The 12557-nt window shown below is 48.3% G+C and overlaps 1 protein-coding gene across 1 annotated transcript in view; it reads right to left on the reverse strand.

Annotated features, from left to right (window-relative positions):
* The window catches only part of LOC140996426 (CD82 antigen), a 6513-nt gene extending 3949 nt beyond the window's left edge, over nucleotides 1-2564 (reverse strand). Inside the window, exons 1-4 of the mRNA XM_073466834.1 lie at nucleotides 2440-2564; nucleotides 1180-1258; nucleotides 377-489; nucleotides 170-244 (exon numbers count right to left, since the gene is read on the reverse strand). Coding sequence (XP_073322935.1) covers nucleotides 170-244; nucleotides 377-489; nucleotides 1180-1258; nucleotides 2440-2505 — 333 coding nt within the window. The 5' untranslated portion in view covers nucleotides 2506-2564. The remainder of the gene's footprint in view (nucleotides 1-169; nucleotides 245-376; nucleotides 490-1179; nucleotides 1259-2439) is intronic.
* Nucleotides 2565-12557: the final 9993 nt, after the last annotated feature.

The raw sequence follows: 12557 nt of genomic DNA on the forward strand, positions 1-12557 counted from the left end.
GATTATGTCACGTCGCTGCATCGATGCAGAATCGTGCACGGCCGAATCGCGATGCATCTTAGAATTGATCATTTTTCCCACCTCTACTCACAACACAACACAGAGCCAAGCTCTTCACCTGTGTTTCGAGCGTCTCTGGTGTTCATACCCTCCAAAATAAAAGCCTCACCTTGTCTCTGTTGACGAGCAGCAGCAGGGTGATGAACAGCTGACCCAGGACCAGGACGATGAGGAGGCTCAGGTGCTGAGGAGGAGGAGCAGAGTTCACTTCTCAGCTTCATTAAACTAACGACACTGAAGGAGGCGCCATGTCTGATGACTTCCTGTCAGTGCTCAGAGAACAGGGGTTACATCACAGGTTACAGGTGAGACTCACCACCAGCAGCAGGAGCCGGTTCTGTCCGCTCGCTCCAGCACAGCCAATGAGACTGACCAGCACCACCACTCCTCCAATCAGGAGCAGCCCCGCCCCCACGGTACGCAGCTCATCTACACACACACAATAACATTATTGACTTTAGCATGTAGCTACCTATCTCAATGCAGCTAGCTCTAAGCTAACCAGTCAGATGTAATGCTAATGCCTAACTAGCTCGTTAGCTATGGGGTCAAGCTAACAGTTTGAAGTCCCTCAGGTGCTTTCACCTGATTGGTTCAGTGAACTCAGGTGTGTTTGCTCATTAACCTCAGCTCATCTGTTGATCTAACGGACTGAGACCCCCTGAGACCACCTGAGACCCCCTGAGACCACCTGAGACCCCCTGAGACCCCCTGAGACCGCCTGAGACCGCCTGAGACCACCTGAGACCCCCTGAGACCACCTGAGACCACCTGAGACCACCTGAGACCGCCTGAGACCACCTGAGACCCCCTGAGACCACCTCAGACCCCCTGAGACCCCCTGAGACCCCCTGAGACCACCTGAGACCCCCTGAGACCCCCTGAGACCACCTGAGACCCCCTGAGACCACCTGAGACCCCCTGAGACGGAGGCTGTCAGTCTCAGGTGGTCTCACTCTAGTGGTTTGTTTGTTTGTGGTGTGAAACAGACGGACCAATCACAGGGTTGTGTTTGTGTCTAACAGTTTCCCCCCCTCCCAGTGGTTATGCTAAGCTAGGCTAACCACACCATGGCTCCATCAGTGCATCTTGTACTGTTCCTGTACCTGCAGCTGTTACCTGAGGGCAGGAAGGTCAGGAGGGTCCCTCTGTCAAACAGGATCCAGACTGCACAGCCGGCCACGCTCAGACCCAGAACCTGCAGGCAGAGGTCAGAGGTCAGAGGTCAGAGGTCGGGTCAGAGGTCGGGTCAGAGGTCAGGTCAGAGGTCAGAGGTCGGGTCAGAGGTCAGGTCAGAGGTCGGGTCAGAGGTCGGAGTCCGTGGTCATTCTGCTCGTCGTCACTGTACACCAGCTGCTCAACATCTGTAACCTCCATATTTTAATATCCGTCTCAGACACATGAAGCTTTATTATGTTTTAACAACAGAACCAGACTCAGAGACAACAACAGAACCAGACTCAGAGACAACAACAGAACCAGACTCAGAGACAACAACAGAACCAGACTCAGAGACAACAACAGAACCAGACTCAGAGACGTCCTGATGAAAGAAAGTAGCAAATGTTCTGAAGCACGTTGGTTTAAATATCAGCAGGGAGGACACGGAGGACACAGAGGACACAGAGGACACGGAGGACAGGGAGGACAGGGAGGACACGGAGGACACGGAGGACACAGAGGACAGGGAGGACACAGAGGACACGGAGGACAGGGAGGACAGGGAGGACACGGAGGACACAGAGGACAGGGAGGACACGGAGGACAGGGAGGACACAGAGGACACGGAGGACACAGAGGACACAGAGGACACGGAGGACAGGGAGGACAGGGAGGACACGGAGGACACGGAGGACACAGAGGACAGGGAGGACACGGAGGACAGGGAGGACAGGGAGGACACAGAGGACAGGGAGGACAGGGAGGACAGGGAGGACACAGGACACGGAGGACACGGAGGACAGGGAGGACAGGGAGGACAGGGAGGACACGGAGGACACGGAGGACAGGGAGGACAGGGAGGACAGGGAGGACACAGAGGACAGGGAGGACAGGGAGGACACGGAGGACAGGGAGGACAGGGAGGACACGGAGGACAGGGAGGACACAGAGGACACGGAGGACACGGAGGACACTTTATCTCACAGTAAAATGAACTGGAAGTGAGATTGTTTGTCAGAGGAAGCGTCAGGTTACACTTCACTTCTCTTCATGTTTCAGTTTTTACTTCAGCTGATTTCAGTCTCTGGTCAGTTGAAGTGTGAGTGTCTTCTCACTGTTGTCTTCGGATCAATCAGAACATCACTGTGAAGAATCAGGTTCTGACTTCATTAGTTTGTGTTCACAGACTGAAGAAAGAAAGAAAGAAAGTTTCCTCACCAGGAAGACGGAGTTAAACACATGAGAGCAGAACTGCAGCAGCTGAATCTTCACCTCCAGCTTCATCTCTGCTCGCTCAGCCGCAGCTTCAGGTCCAGCTTCAGGTCCAGCTTCAGGTCCAGCTTCAGGTCCAGCTTCAGGTCCAGCTTCAGGTCCAGGTGTGTCAGGTCTGGTTCTGTTTAGCAGGTTCTTCAGTCGTGTTCTCCAGCAGAACGTTTCAGCTCCTGTCTCGGCTGTAACAACAGATCAGAGTTCACTTCCTTATTGTCTCTAAACATTAAACTGATCTGACCGTCTCCATGGAAACACACACACACACACACACACACACACACACACACACTCACACACACACTCACTCACACACACACACACACACACTCACACACACACACACACACCCACACACACACTCACACACACACTCACTCACACACACACACACACACTCACACACACACTCACACACACACACACACACACACTCACACACACACACACTCACGCACACACACACACACACCCACACACACACTCACACACACACTCACTCACTCACACACACACACACACTCACACACACACACACACTCACACACACACTCACACACACACTCACTCACTCACACACACACACACACACACACACACACACACACACACACACACACACACTCACACACACACTCACTCACACACACACACACACACACTCACACACACACACACACACCCACACACACACTCACACACACACTCACTCACACACACACACACACTCACACACACACACACACACTCACACACACACTCACACACACACACACACACACACTCACACACACACACACTCACGCACACACACACACACACCCACACACACACTCACACACACACTCACTCACTCACACACACACACACACTCACACACACACACACACTCACACACACACTCACACACACACTCACTCACTCACACACTCACGCACACACACACACACACACACACACACACTCACACACACACACACTCACACACACACACACAGAGGAGGAGAGGAGGAGAGGAGGAGGAGGAGGAGAGGAGGAGGAGAAGAAGAGCAGGAGGAGAGGAGGAGGAGAGGAGGAGGAGAGGAGGAGGAGGAGGAGGAGAGGAGGAGGAGGAGAGGAGGAGGAGAGGAGGAGGAGAGGAGGAGGAGGAGAGGAGGAGGAGGAGGAGAGGAGGAGGAGGAGGAGGAGGAGGAGAAGAAGAGCAGGAGGAGAGGAGATGGAGAGGAGGAGGAGAGGAGGAGGAGGAGAGGAGGAGGAGAGGAGGAGGAGAGGAGGAGGAGGAGAGGAGGAGGAGGAGGAGAGGAGGAGGAGGAGACGAGGAGAGGAGGAGGAGGAGGAGAGGAGGAGGAGGAGAGGAGGAGGAGGAGGAGAGGAGGAGGAGGAGAGGAGGAGAGGAGGAGGAGGAGGAGAGGAGGAGGAGGAGAGGAGGAGAGGAGGAGGAGAGGAGGAGGAGGAGAAGAAGAGCAGGAGGAGAGGAGATGGAGAGGAGGAGGAGAGGAGGAGGAGGAGAGGAGGAGGAGAGGAGGAGGAGGAGGAGGGGAGGAGGAGAGGAGGAGGAGGAGAGGAGGAGGAGGAGGAGAAGAAGAGCTCAGTGTCGTGGACCGGTGTCGGTCCAGTCCAGGCGCAGCACATCGTACATGTTGAGCTGAATTCTGACGACTCGTCTGTTCGGGCGCTCTGACGCAGAACACTCGTCTGTTCCAGCCGTCACTGAGGCAGCTCACCGGATCATCACATCTCTACAGAACCGTCTGTTCCACACTGTTCTCCGTCATCACAACACCAACTGATCTGTGAGAAGAACCCTGCTCAGCCCCGATGGGCTTTACTTTCGTATCTCAACCATCTGTGCATCATTTAGTCTGTGGTTCTTTGACAGGAGGTTCTGGTGATCAATGAGACGACTCGACAACGTTCTAGAGGTGCTTTAGGTTGTTTGGTGGCCCTAACAGCTAACATTAGCTTAGCCTCAGTGACTGCACGCAGCTCTGCACAAGTCCTGACCTCAGCTGACGGATGACGACCTCTGTGGCTAACATTGATGTCATGATCATGAAGGAGGTTCTAGTTGTCAGTGAGGAGGTTTTAGGTTTGGTGAAGAGGTTCTGGTGGTCATTAAGGAGGTTCTAGAGGTCATCGTGGAGATTCTAGGTTTCTTGGGGTTCTCCTGTGGATAGAGGAGGATCTGATTGTTCTGTAGAGGCGATAGGGCTCCTCAGATGGTTGAGTACGTGTGCTGGATGTAGTGACCTGTTAGAATTGTTCTCCACCACCAACAGACTGCTGACAAACTTTATTTTAGGATTTACCGACTTCATTTTGTTGTTGGTGTTTGTTGCCTGACAGACAACACTGAGGGTTTATACCCCCTGCTGTCTGACAGGTTCTTTGTAAACTGCAGAGTGAAAATAAAGTTCTGAGAGTTTGAACGAAGCTTCCTGAGAGGCAGGTCTGCGGGGGAAGGGTTCACTTTAACTCTGTTGTAGTGTGAGAGGACACGCCCCCTGCTCGCTCGCTCACTCTCTCTCTCTCTCTGTCTCTCGCTCGCTCGCTCGCTCTCCTGTCAGTCTGTGTGTGTCTCTCGTCCAGGATGAACGTGTTGCTCTCTCTCTCTCTCTGGCTCGCTCTGATGATGTCGTCGTGCTGTGGTGAGTGACCTGTGACCTTTGACCTCTCTGTGCCTGCTCACACTCTTCAGATTCAGAGCTGATTACAACAATCAATCAATCAATCAATCAATCAAACAATCACTGGATCTATCAGCAGCAGGTTAGAATGAAACTAGTTTCCGTGTTTGTGATGATTACTGATCAGATGAAACTGATCAATAATTACTCGTTACTTTACTTTCGTTACTCAGCAGCTCTGTGAGAGGAACACGGACACCGGACTCACGGAGGGTCGACAGGCAGCGACAGCTTGGTCAGCTAACAGTTAGCTTGGTCAGCTAAGCAGTTCAGACGTTGAGATGTCTTTAAAGGTTCCTCAAGAGGATCAAGTGGTCATTAAGAAGGTTCTAGTGGTCACTGAGGAGGTTCTGATGATTATTGAAAAAGTACTAGTGGTTGCTTAGTTCTGAGTAAAGTTAAGTTCTAGAGGTCACTGAGGAGGTTCTAGTGGTCAGTGAAGAGGTTCTAGTGGTCACTGAGGAGGTTCTAGTGGTCAGTGAAAAGGTTCTAGTGGTCACTGAGGAGGTTCTAGTGGTCAGTGAAGAGGTTCTAGTGGTCACTGAGGAGGTTCTAGTGGTCAGTGAAAAGGTTCTAGTGGTCACTGAGGAGGTTCTAGTGGTCAGTGAAGAGGTTCTAGTGGTCACTGAGGAGGTTCTAGTGGTCAGTGAAAAGGTTCTAGTGGTCACTGAGGAGGTTCTAGTGGTCAGTGAAAAGGTTCTAGTGGTCACTGAGGAGGTTCTAGTGGTCAGTGAAGAGGTTCTAGTGGTCAGTGAAGAGGTTCTAGTGGTCAGTGAAGAGGTTCTAGTGGTCAGTGAAGAGGTTCTAGTGGTCTTTGTGGAGATTCCAGGTGTAGTTAAATTGGATCTACGACCATTTTAGGACTTTAGGATTCTTAAGGTGGTCGAACACTGGCAGACTCTGCAGTGAGCTGATGGCAGTGTTCCCCATCACCATCATCAAAAGGTCTGTTTCTGAACCACAGACGTGTCGGATCAGACGTCACGGACCAACAACATGTTGTCGTTTGAGCTGAAGGTCTTGTGGATTGAACTGACCAGCTGTTTCCTGTCAGGTTGGTAGTTTGATCTCCAGCTTCGACCTGCTGAAGATGATGCTGATGACGCTGTGTTGAGACTTTCAGGAGGTTTGCGTCACAGTCGTGTCTGTGGATGAAGCTGAGGTGACATCACACTGTTGTCGGCGCCGTGAGATGTTGTTCATTGTTCTGTTTAGTTTGGAGAACTTGTTCTTATTATTTACTTCATTCATTTCACAATAACTGACAGAGAGTCCGTCTCTGTCAGACTGACTTCATGTTCTGCTGCTGTCTGACTGCAGATCATCTGTTCTGCTCTGTTCTGTTCTGGTTCTGTTCTGTTCTGTTCTGTTCTGTTCTGTTCTGCTCTGTTCTGTTCTGTTCTGCTCTGTTCTGCTCTGGTTCTGTTCTGTTCTGTTCTGGTTCTGTTCTGTTCTGTTCTGGTTCTGTTCTGCTCTGTTCTGGTTCTGTTCTGTTCTGTTCTGTTCTGTTCTGCTCTGTTCTGTTCTGGTTCTGTTCTGCTCTGTTCTGGTTCTGTTCTGTTCTGTTCTGTTCTGTTCTGGTTCTGTTCTGTTCTGTTCTGGTTCTGTTCTGGTTCTGTTCTGCTCTGTTCTGCTCTGAGGAGTAAACTTGAAACTTGTTTATTTGATCTGCAATCTGATTTTCCTTGAAACAGTGGAGAAGCAGATATGAAAGCTGAGGTCGTCTCGTCTGTTTGTGGCTTCATGACGTTCATGAGACGAAGAGGAACTAAGAAAAAATGAATATTACATGTTGACTGTTCAAAACATTAACTTCAAATAACAAAACATCAAAGTATTAATTCTCTTAAAATATGTTCCGACGTACATTCAGTCAATTAAAACTGAATTTTTAAATCAAGACAAAACATCTGAACACATCTGGAAACATGTTCTGATCAGAGATGTTTCATCCATTAACTCGTCTTCTTCTCACAGTTTATTAATTTATACAAGTTAAATAATACAAATCATACAAAGGACTGGAATCAGTGGGAACTGTTAGCCTAGCTTAGCACAAAGACTGGAATCAGTGGGAAGCTGTTAGCCTAGCTTAGCACAAAGACTGGAATCAGTGGGAACTGTTAGCATCTGGTCCTCTCCAGTGTGTTCTTGTGACTCAGGGTGGAAACATGAAGCTGTGACTGTTCGAGGTTCTGATGGATCGTGATGTTTTGGACCTGGTCAGACAGGAAACCGTCGTCTTCTTTCACTCTCAGTGAAACATGAATCAGATTCCATTGAGCTGCATCTCGTCAACATTCCAACATGTTGAGACGATGCAGAGGACAGAGGAGGACTTCCTGTCTCCTTCAGACTTGACTCAGGGTTCAGGGAGTTTAATGAAACGAGCTGATTGCAACATGTTGAGACGCAGAGCAGAGATCAGCTGACACTCACACATGCAGCTTTAGGTTAGAAAACAGTGTGTGTGTGTGTGTTGAACGTCACAGGATCACGTTGAACAGCTTCAGTAGAAGAAAACATCTGTTTATAAATGAGTTTATGAAAATACAGGAATATTCAGTTTACATGGAGAAACATGTAAAAGCACTGAGGTTACAGTGGAACTATGAGCTGTGTGAGTCCTGATGGTTCTGTTGCTCCAGTCGTTGCTGATTATCTGGAGATGAATGAAGATAAGTAAAAGAAATCAATGTGTTTTCAGTCTCACCTGCAGCAGCTGAGTTCAGACTGCAGGCGAGTCTCCACACGTCTGTGTCCTGACGCACAAACAGCTCCAGGATCAGTTTCTCTTCATGTCTCAATCTGAGCGGGCGAGTTCGCTCACGGACGACCACTCGGAGCCAAACCGGTGTCAGACGAGCTGAAGGGACGGTTCTGATCCGCAGCCTCACATGAACTCAGTCAGCATCTTATTGCGAAAAACCATTTGATCATTTTAATCTGAAACTTTTTGTTTTCAGAGTGTTGCCATGCACAATGAACATATCTAGATGCATGTTTTATGGTGTGGTCTCAGTTTTTAGTTCTTCAATCTTACTGTTACAGTTGACCCCAGTGTGTGATATAGTTGGAGAAGTTAAAAACATTGCTATTTGTAGTAGACAAATGAGGGTACTTTGAATCAGAATCCCTTTATAGCAGCACGACACCTGCAGATTTGAACTCAACTGTCTGACATGAATGTGAGAGGAACAGAGAGACTCACTGACTCCTGCTGCTGCTCTGTAATCCACAGACTCACAATCACAATCCTTCTATTGTCACCGCACAAGTGTACAACGAAATTTTAGCAGCATCCGAGTATTTCACACATAAAGTAAAAGTACAAGTAAGTACAAAATTACTGCACATTGTTCTTGGGTAGTGTGTGTGTGTGTGTGTGTGTGTGTGTGTGTGTGTGAGTGTGTGTGCGTGTGTGTGTGAGTGTGTTCAGTGCAGTGATGGCTTGTGGAAAGAAGCTGTTCCTGAGTCTGGTTGTTCTGGTTCTGATGGACCTGCCAGAGGGCAACAGGTGGAGCAGGTGATGTGCAGGATGGTGCCGCCTCAGCTCTGCTCTGCTGAGGCAGCTGAGTAGATGTCTTTGAGGGAGGGACGGGGCCTCCGATGATCCTCGGTGCTGTCCTGACCTCTCTGGACTCTTCCTGTCTGCCTGGTGCTGTGGGAGAACCACACCGAGATGCAGCAGGTCAAGATGTTCTCCATGTCAAAATGTTGAGCTCCCCACCACAAACGTTCTGCAGGTTATAGGAGCTGAGACCAAAAGTGTTACAACCATCCCGGTCTCCCCCACTAAAGCACTAATAGTGCTTTATTAATAATTATAGATTATTGTACTTAAATATTATTAATACAGATGCAGCTTATTTTAATGATTTTTTACGGTGAAGAAAAAATATTAACACTCATCATAATGTCCTGATTTGTGTTTTTTGGTTGAGTTGTTTCCTGTTTTATTTTGGTAGATATCTCCTCATGTGTCCTGTTTTGCTTTCCACTTCCTGTCTGTCTGTTTCCTGCTCACCTGTGGTCCATCACTCTGTCACTTCCTGTCTGTCTGTTTCCTGCTCACCTGTGGTCCATCACTCTGTCACTTCCTGTGTTTTCACTGTCTGTTGTCCGCTTGCATCTGCTCCGCTGGGTTTTCTGGTTCGTCCCCAGTTTTTGTATTTTCTCTTTAGTTTTATCTTCGTGCTTTCTTTACTCGTCTTTTGTTGCCTGTGTTTGGGACGTTGGACTTTTGGGAAAGTAGAAATCATCTTTTCTAACAAAGTGCAGCTGTAGAGCTCAGTGCTGCTCCCTCGACCTGCCGACCTCTTTATTCTCCGTCGTGTCCCTGAAACTGTCAAACTGACTTTTACTGGTGCTTTGAAACCCTGCGAGCGTCCTGAACGCAGCCTCGTCCTCATCAACACAGGAAGTGGATCAAGTTACCAGAATCCCTCCGGTCCAATGATGGTTTATTACTGTGTGTGTGTGTGTGTGTGTGTGTGTGTGTGTGTGTGTGTGTGTGTGTGCGTGAGTGTGTGTATGTGTGTGTGTGTGTGTGTGCGTGAGTGTGTGTATGTGTGTGTGTGTGTGTGAGTGTGTGTGTATGTGTGTGTGTGTGTGTGTGTGAGTGTGTATGTGTGTGTGTATGTGTGTGTGTGCGTGAGTGTGTGTATGTGTGTGTGTGTGTGTGAGTGTGTGTATGTGTGTGTGTGTGTGTGAGTGTGTGTGTGTGTGAAGTTTCAGCACGTTCAGCAGTCATCATTCCCTCTGAACGTGTGTAACCGTTGGATACGATATAAAACTCAGCGTATTAAAAATTGAAGCTGTTTGATGTGAAGTCATTCTGCAGCTGATGACATCACAGCTCACGGCCGCTGGTGTCAGGAGCTGAACCCTCAGCACGGTCTGACGGGACCGAGTCTGAACCCTCAGCACGGTCTGACGGGACCGAGTCTGAACCCTCAGCACGGTCTGACGGAACCGAGTCTGAACCCTCAGCACGGTCTGACGGGACCGAGTCTGAACCCTCAGCACGGTCTGACGGAACCGAGTCTGAACCCTCAGCACGGTCTGACGGGACCGAGTCTGAACCCTCAGCACGGTCTGACAGGACCGAGTCTGAACCCTGACCCGACTCAGCTGACGGCTGACAGACTGACGTTTATCAATCACAACATCTACATGTGTACTCAAGTAAATGTACTTAGTTACTTACATCAATCAGGGCTTGCAGCTGATGTATGAAACATGTTTGGGTGATAACACATATATACATAAGACACATTTACTAAAACATCAAAATGTTTTTAATGTGTTGTTTCATTTTCTTAAGTGTTTTTTTTTTCAAAAAGCAGGAAATAAGTAAAATCTGCAGATTTGCAAAGGGAGTTTCTTATGTATTTTTGCATGTTGTTTTTAGCCTAGCTTAGCACAAAGACTGGAATCAGTGGGAACTGTTAGCCTAGCTTAGCACAAAGACTGGAATCAGTGGGAACTGTTAGCCTAGCTTAGCACAAAGACTGGAATCAGTGGGAACTGTTAGCCTAGCTTAGCACAAAGACTGGAATCAGTGGGAACTGTTAGCCTAGCTTAGCACAAAGACTGGATGCAGGTGGAGACTGTCGGTCGCCTCTGAATGAGCCTGATGTTGTTTCAGGTTCGACGGCAGAAAGTCATGAAGAAGAGACGACCACCGCGTTTTACGACTACTCAGCAGAGACGACACCCGACTACGACTACAACGCCACCTTCGAGTACGAATTCGGTCAGAGCTGCACCGTCACGTAGTATCAGCACTGAGTGCAGCTGTGTTGTTGGCAGTACCTGAGGTTCTGACCGCAGTGTTTGTGTCTTGTAGTGACCGGGCTTTATGAGGACTCTGAACTCAAGAACGAGGTGAGTGAACGTGACAGAAACACGCCGCAGAACACGTGACCATGGGCGTAGGTTTCTATATAGATGGTCGTGACATGTCACAACCAATGTTCGAGGATTGCAAAATAGTCACTACCAATATTTGTCATTTTAATTTTATATAGGAAAAATCTATATTCATTGACAATGTTGAAATACTATTTCAAATTTTCAATATAGTACACATATGGTAGCATTAATAAAAACTATTTTACATTTGTTCACGTTTTGTTTTTTTGCCACGTTCCGACATTGATTCCGTGCTATGACGACCCATATCCGCTGTTTTTATTGGCTGCGACAGAGTGATGGTTAGTGGGCCACTGCTGATCTGGTGTCAGTCAGGTAACCCCGCGGCCCCACATGCGACTCAGAAGAACAACAAACGTCCATGTGCTGAAATTAAAACGCCCCGCATCTGTCAATCGGGACTGGGGACTCCTACTTCAATGCAGTAGGCTAAGCTCCGGAGACAATGCCACCTCCAAAAAAGAAAAGGGACATTCGAACGTATTTCACTACCGCGGCTGTAAGCATAGTGTGCACAGAATCACGTAAAAAAACGAATAGCATTCAGAGTGCGATGTTTAGCTAAGTGTGTCTTCCCCGTTTCCCACCCTCGTGTAAAGGCTCTTTTATACCCTCCGTTAATAACCCGTTAATAACGGAAACGGACACCTAATGAAAGCTCTGTGCGTGAGCTTTAGATAACAGAGAAGACAGATGCAAGCCATGTGCAGGTTAAGAATATGTTTTTTGTCTAGAAGAATTCTTCTTGCCCGGAGGAGGCTCTGGCAGTGGCAGATGAAGCAGGACACACAGGTGGACAGGTGAGGTGTTAAAAGTTAAAGAGCAGGCTTAGGTAAAAAAAATGACATTCAATTATGTACAAAAGCTCTACTAATTGTATAATATATTGGTGTTGTTCACATAGGGTGTTCAGACATCCAGTGAAGGAAGACAGAAAGGAGCAGAGGTGGCCGGAGCTTCAGGGCTACAGGTAAGGTTTTAGTTCTCTGATGTGACATGGAATATTCTAACAAATGATTTAAGTAAATATGCCATTTGAAGTGTTAGTCTTCAAGCTAGTGTGAATACAAACCAGGTTATGTATTGTTTGCTCTGTAGGAGAAGGAGGCAGTCAGTATGAGCGCCAGTGACCATCAAGCAAGTCAGGGTAGCGTTGTGCTGGACATGGGGAGTGCGCCATACCAGCCTGATGCAAAAGTCATTGTAGCGCAGCAGCTGCCCAATAAGAGGTTGCTGTTTCAGGCCAAATGGTTTAGTCTTTATCCATGGCTGCATTATAGCCCCACCATACAAAAAGTTCTTTGTTTTGAGTGTGTGAAAGCCTTTACGATCAAAAAGACATCCCTAGAAAAAAAACATGATCCAGCCTTTTGCCTTAATGGTTTTGGCCCTTCTGAGAGCTTTACACGCCATCAAAATAGCAAAGCACATCATCATGCAGTC

This window comes from Pagrus major, chromosome 5 (assembly GCF_040436345.1).
Source record: "Pagrus major chromosome 5, Pma_NU_1.0".
In the NCBI taxonomy this organism is placed as follows: domain Eukaryota; kingdom Metazoa; phylum Chordata; class Actinopteri; order Spariformes; family Sparidae; genus Pagrus; species Pagrus major.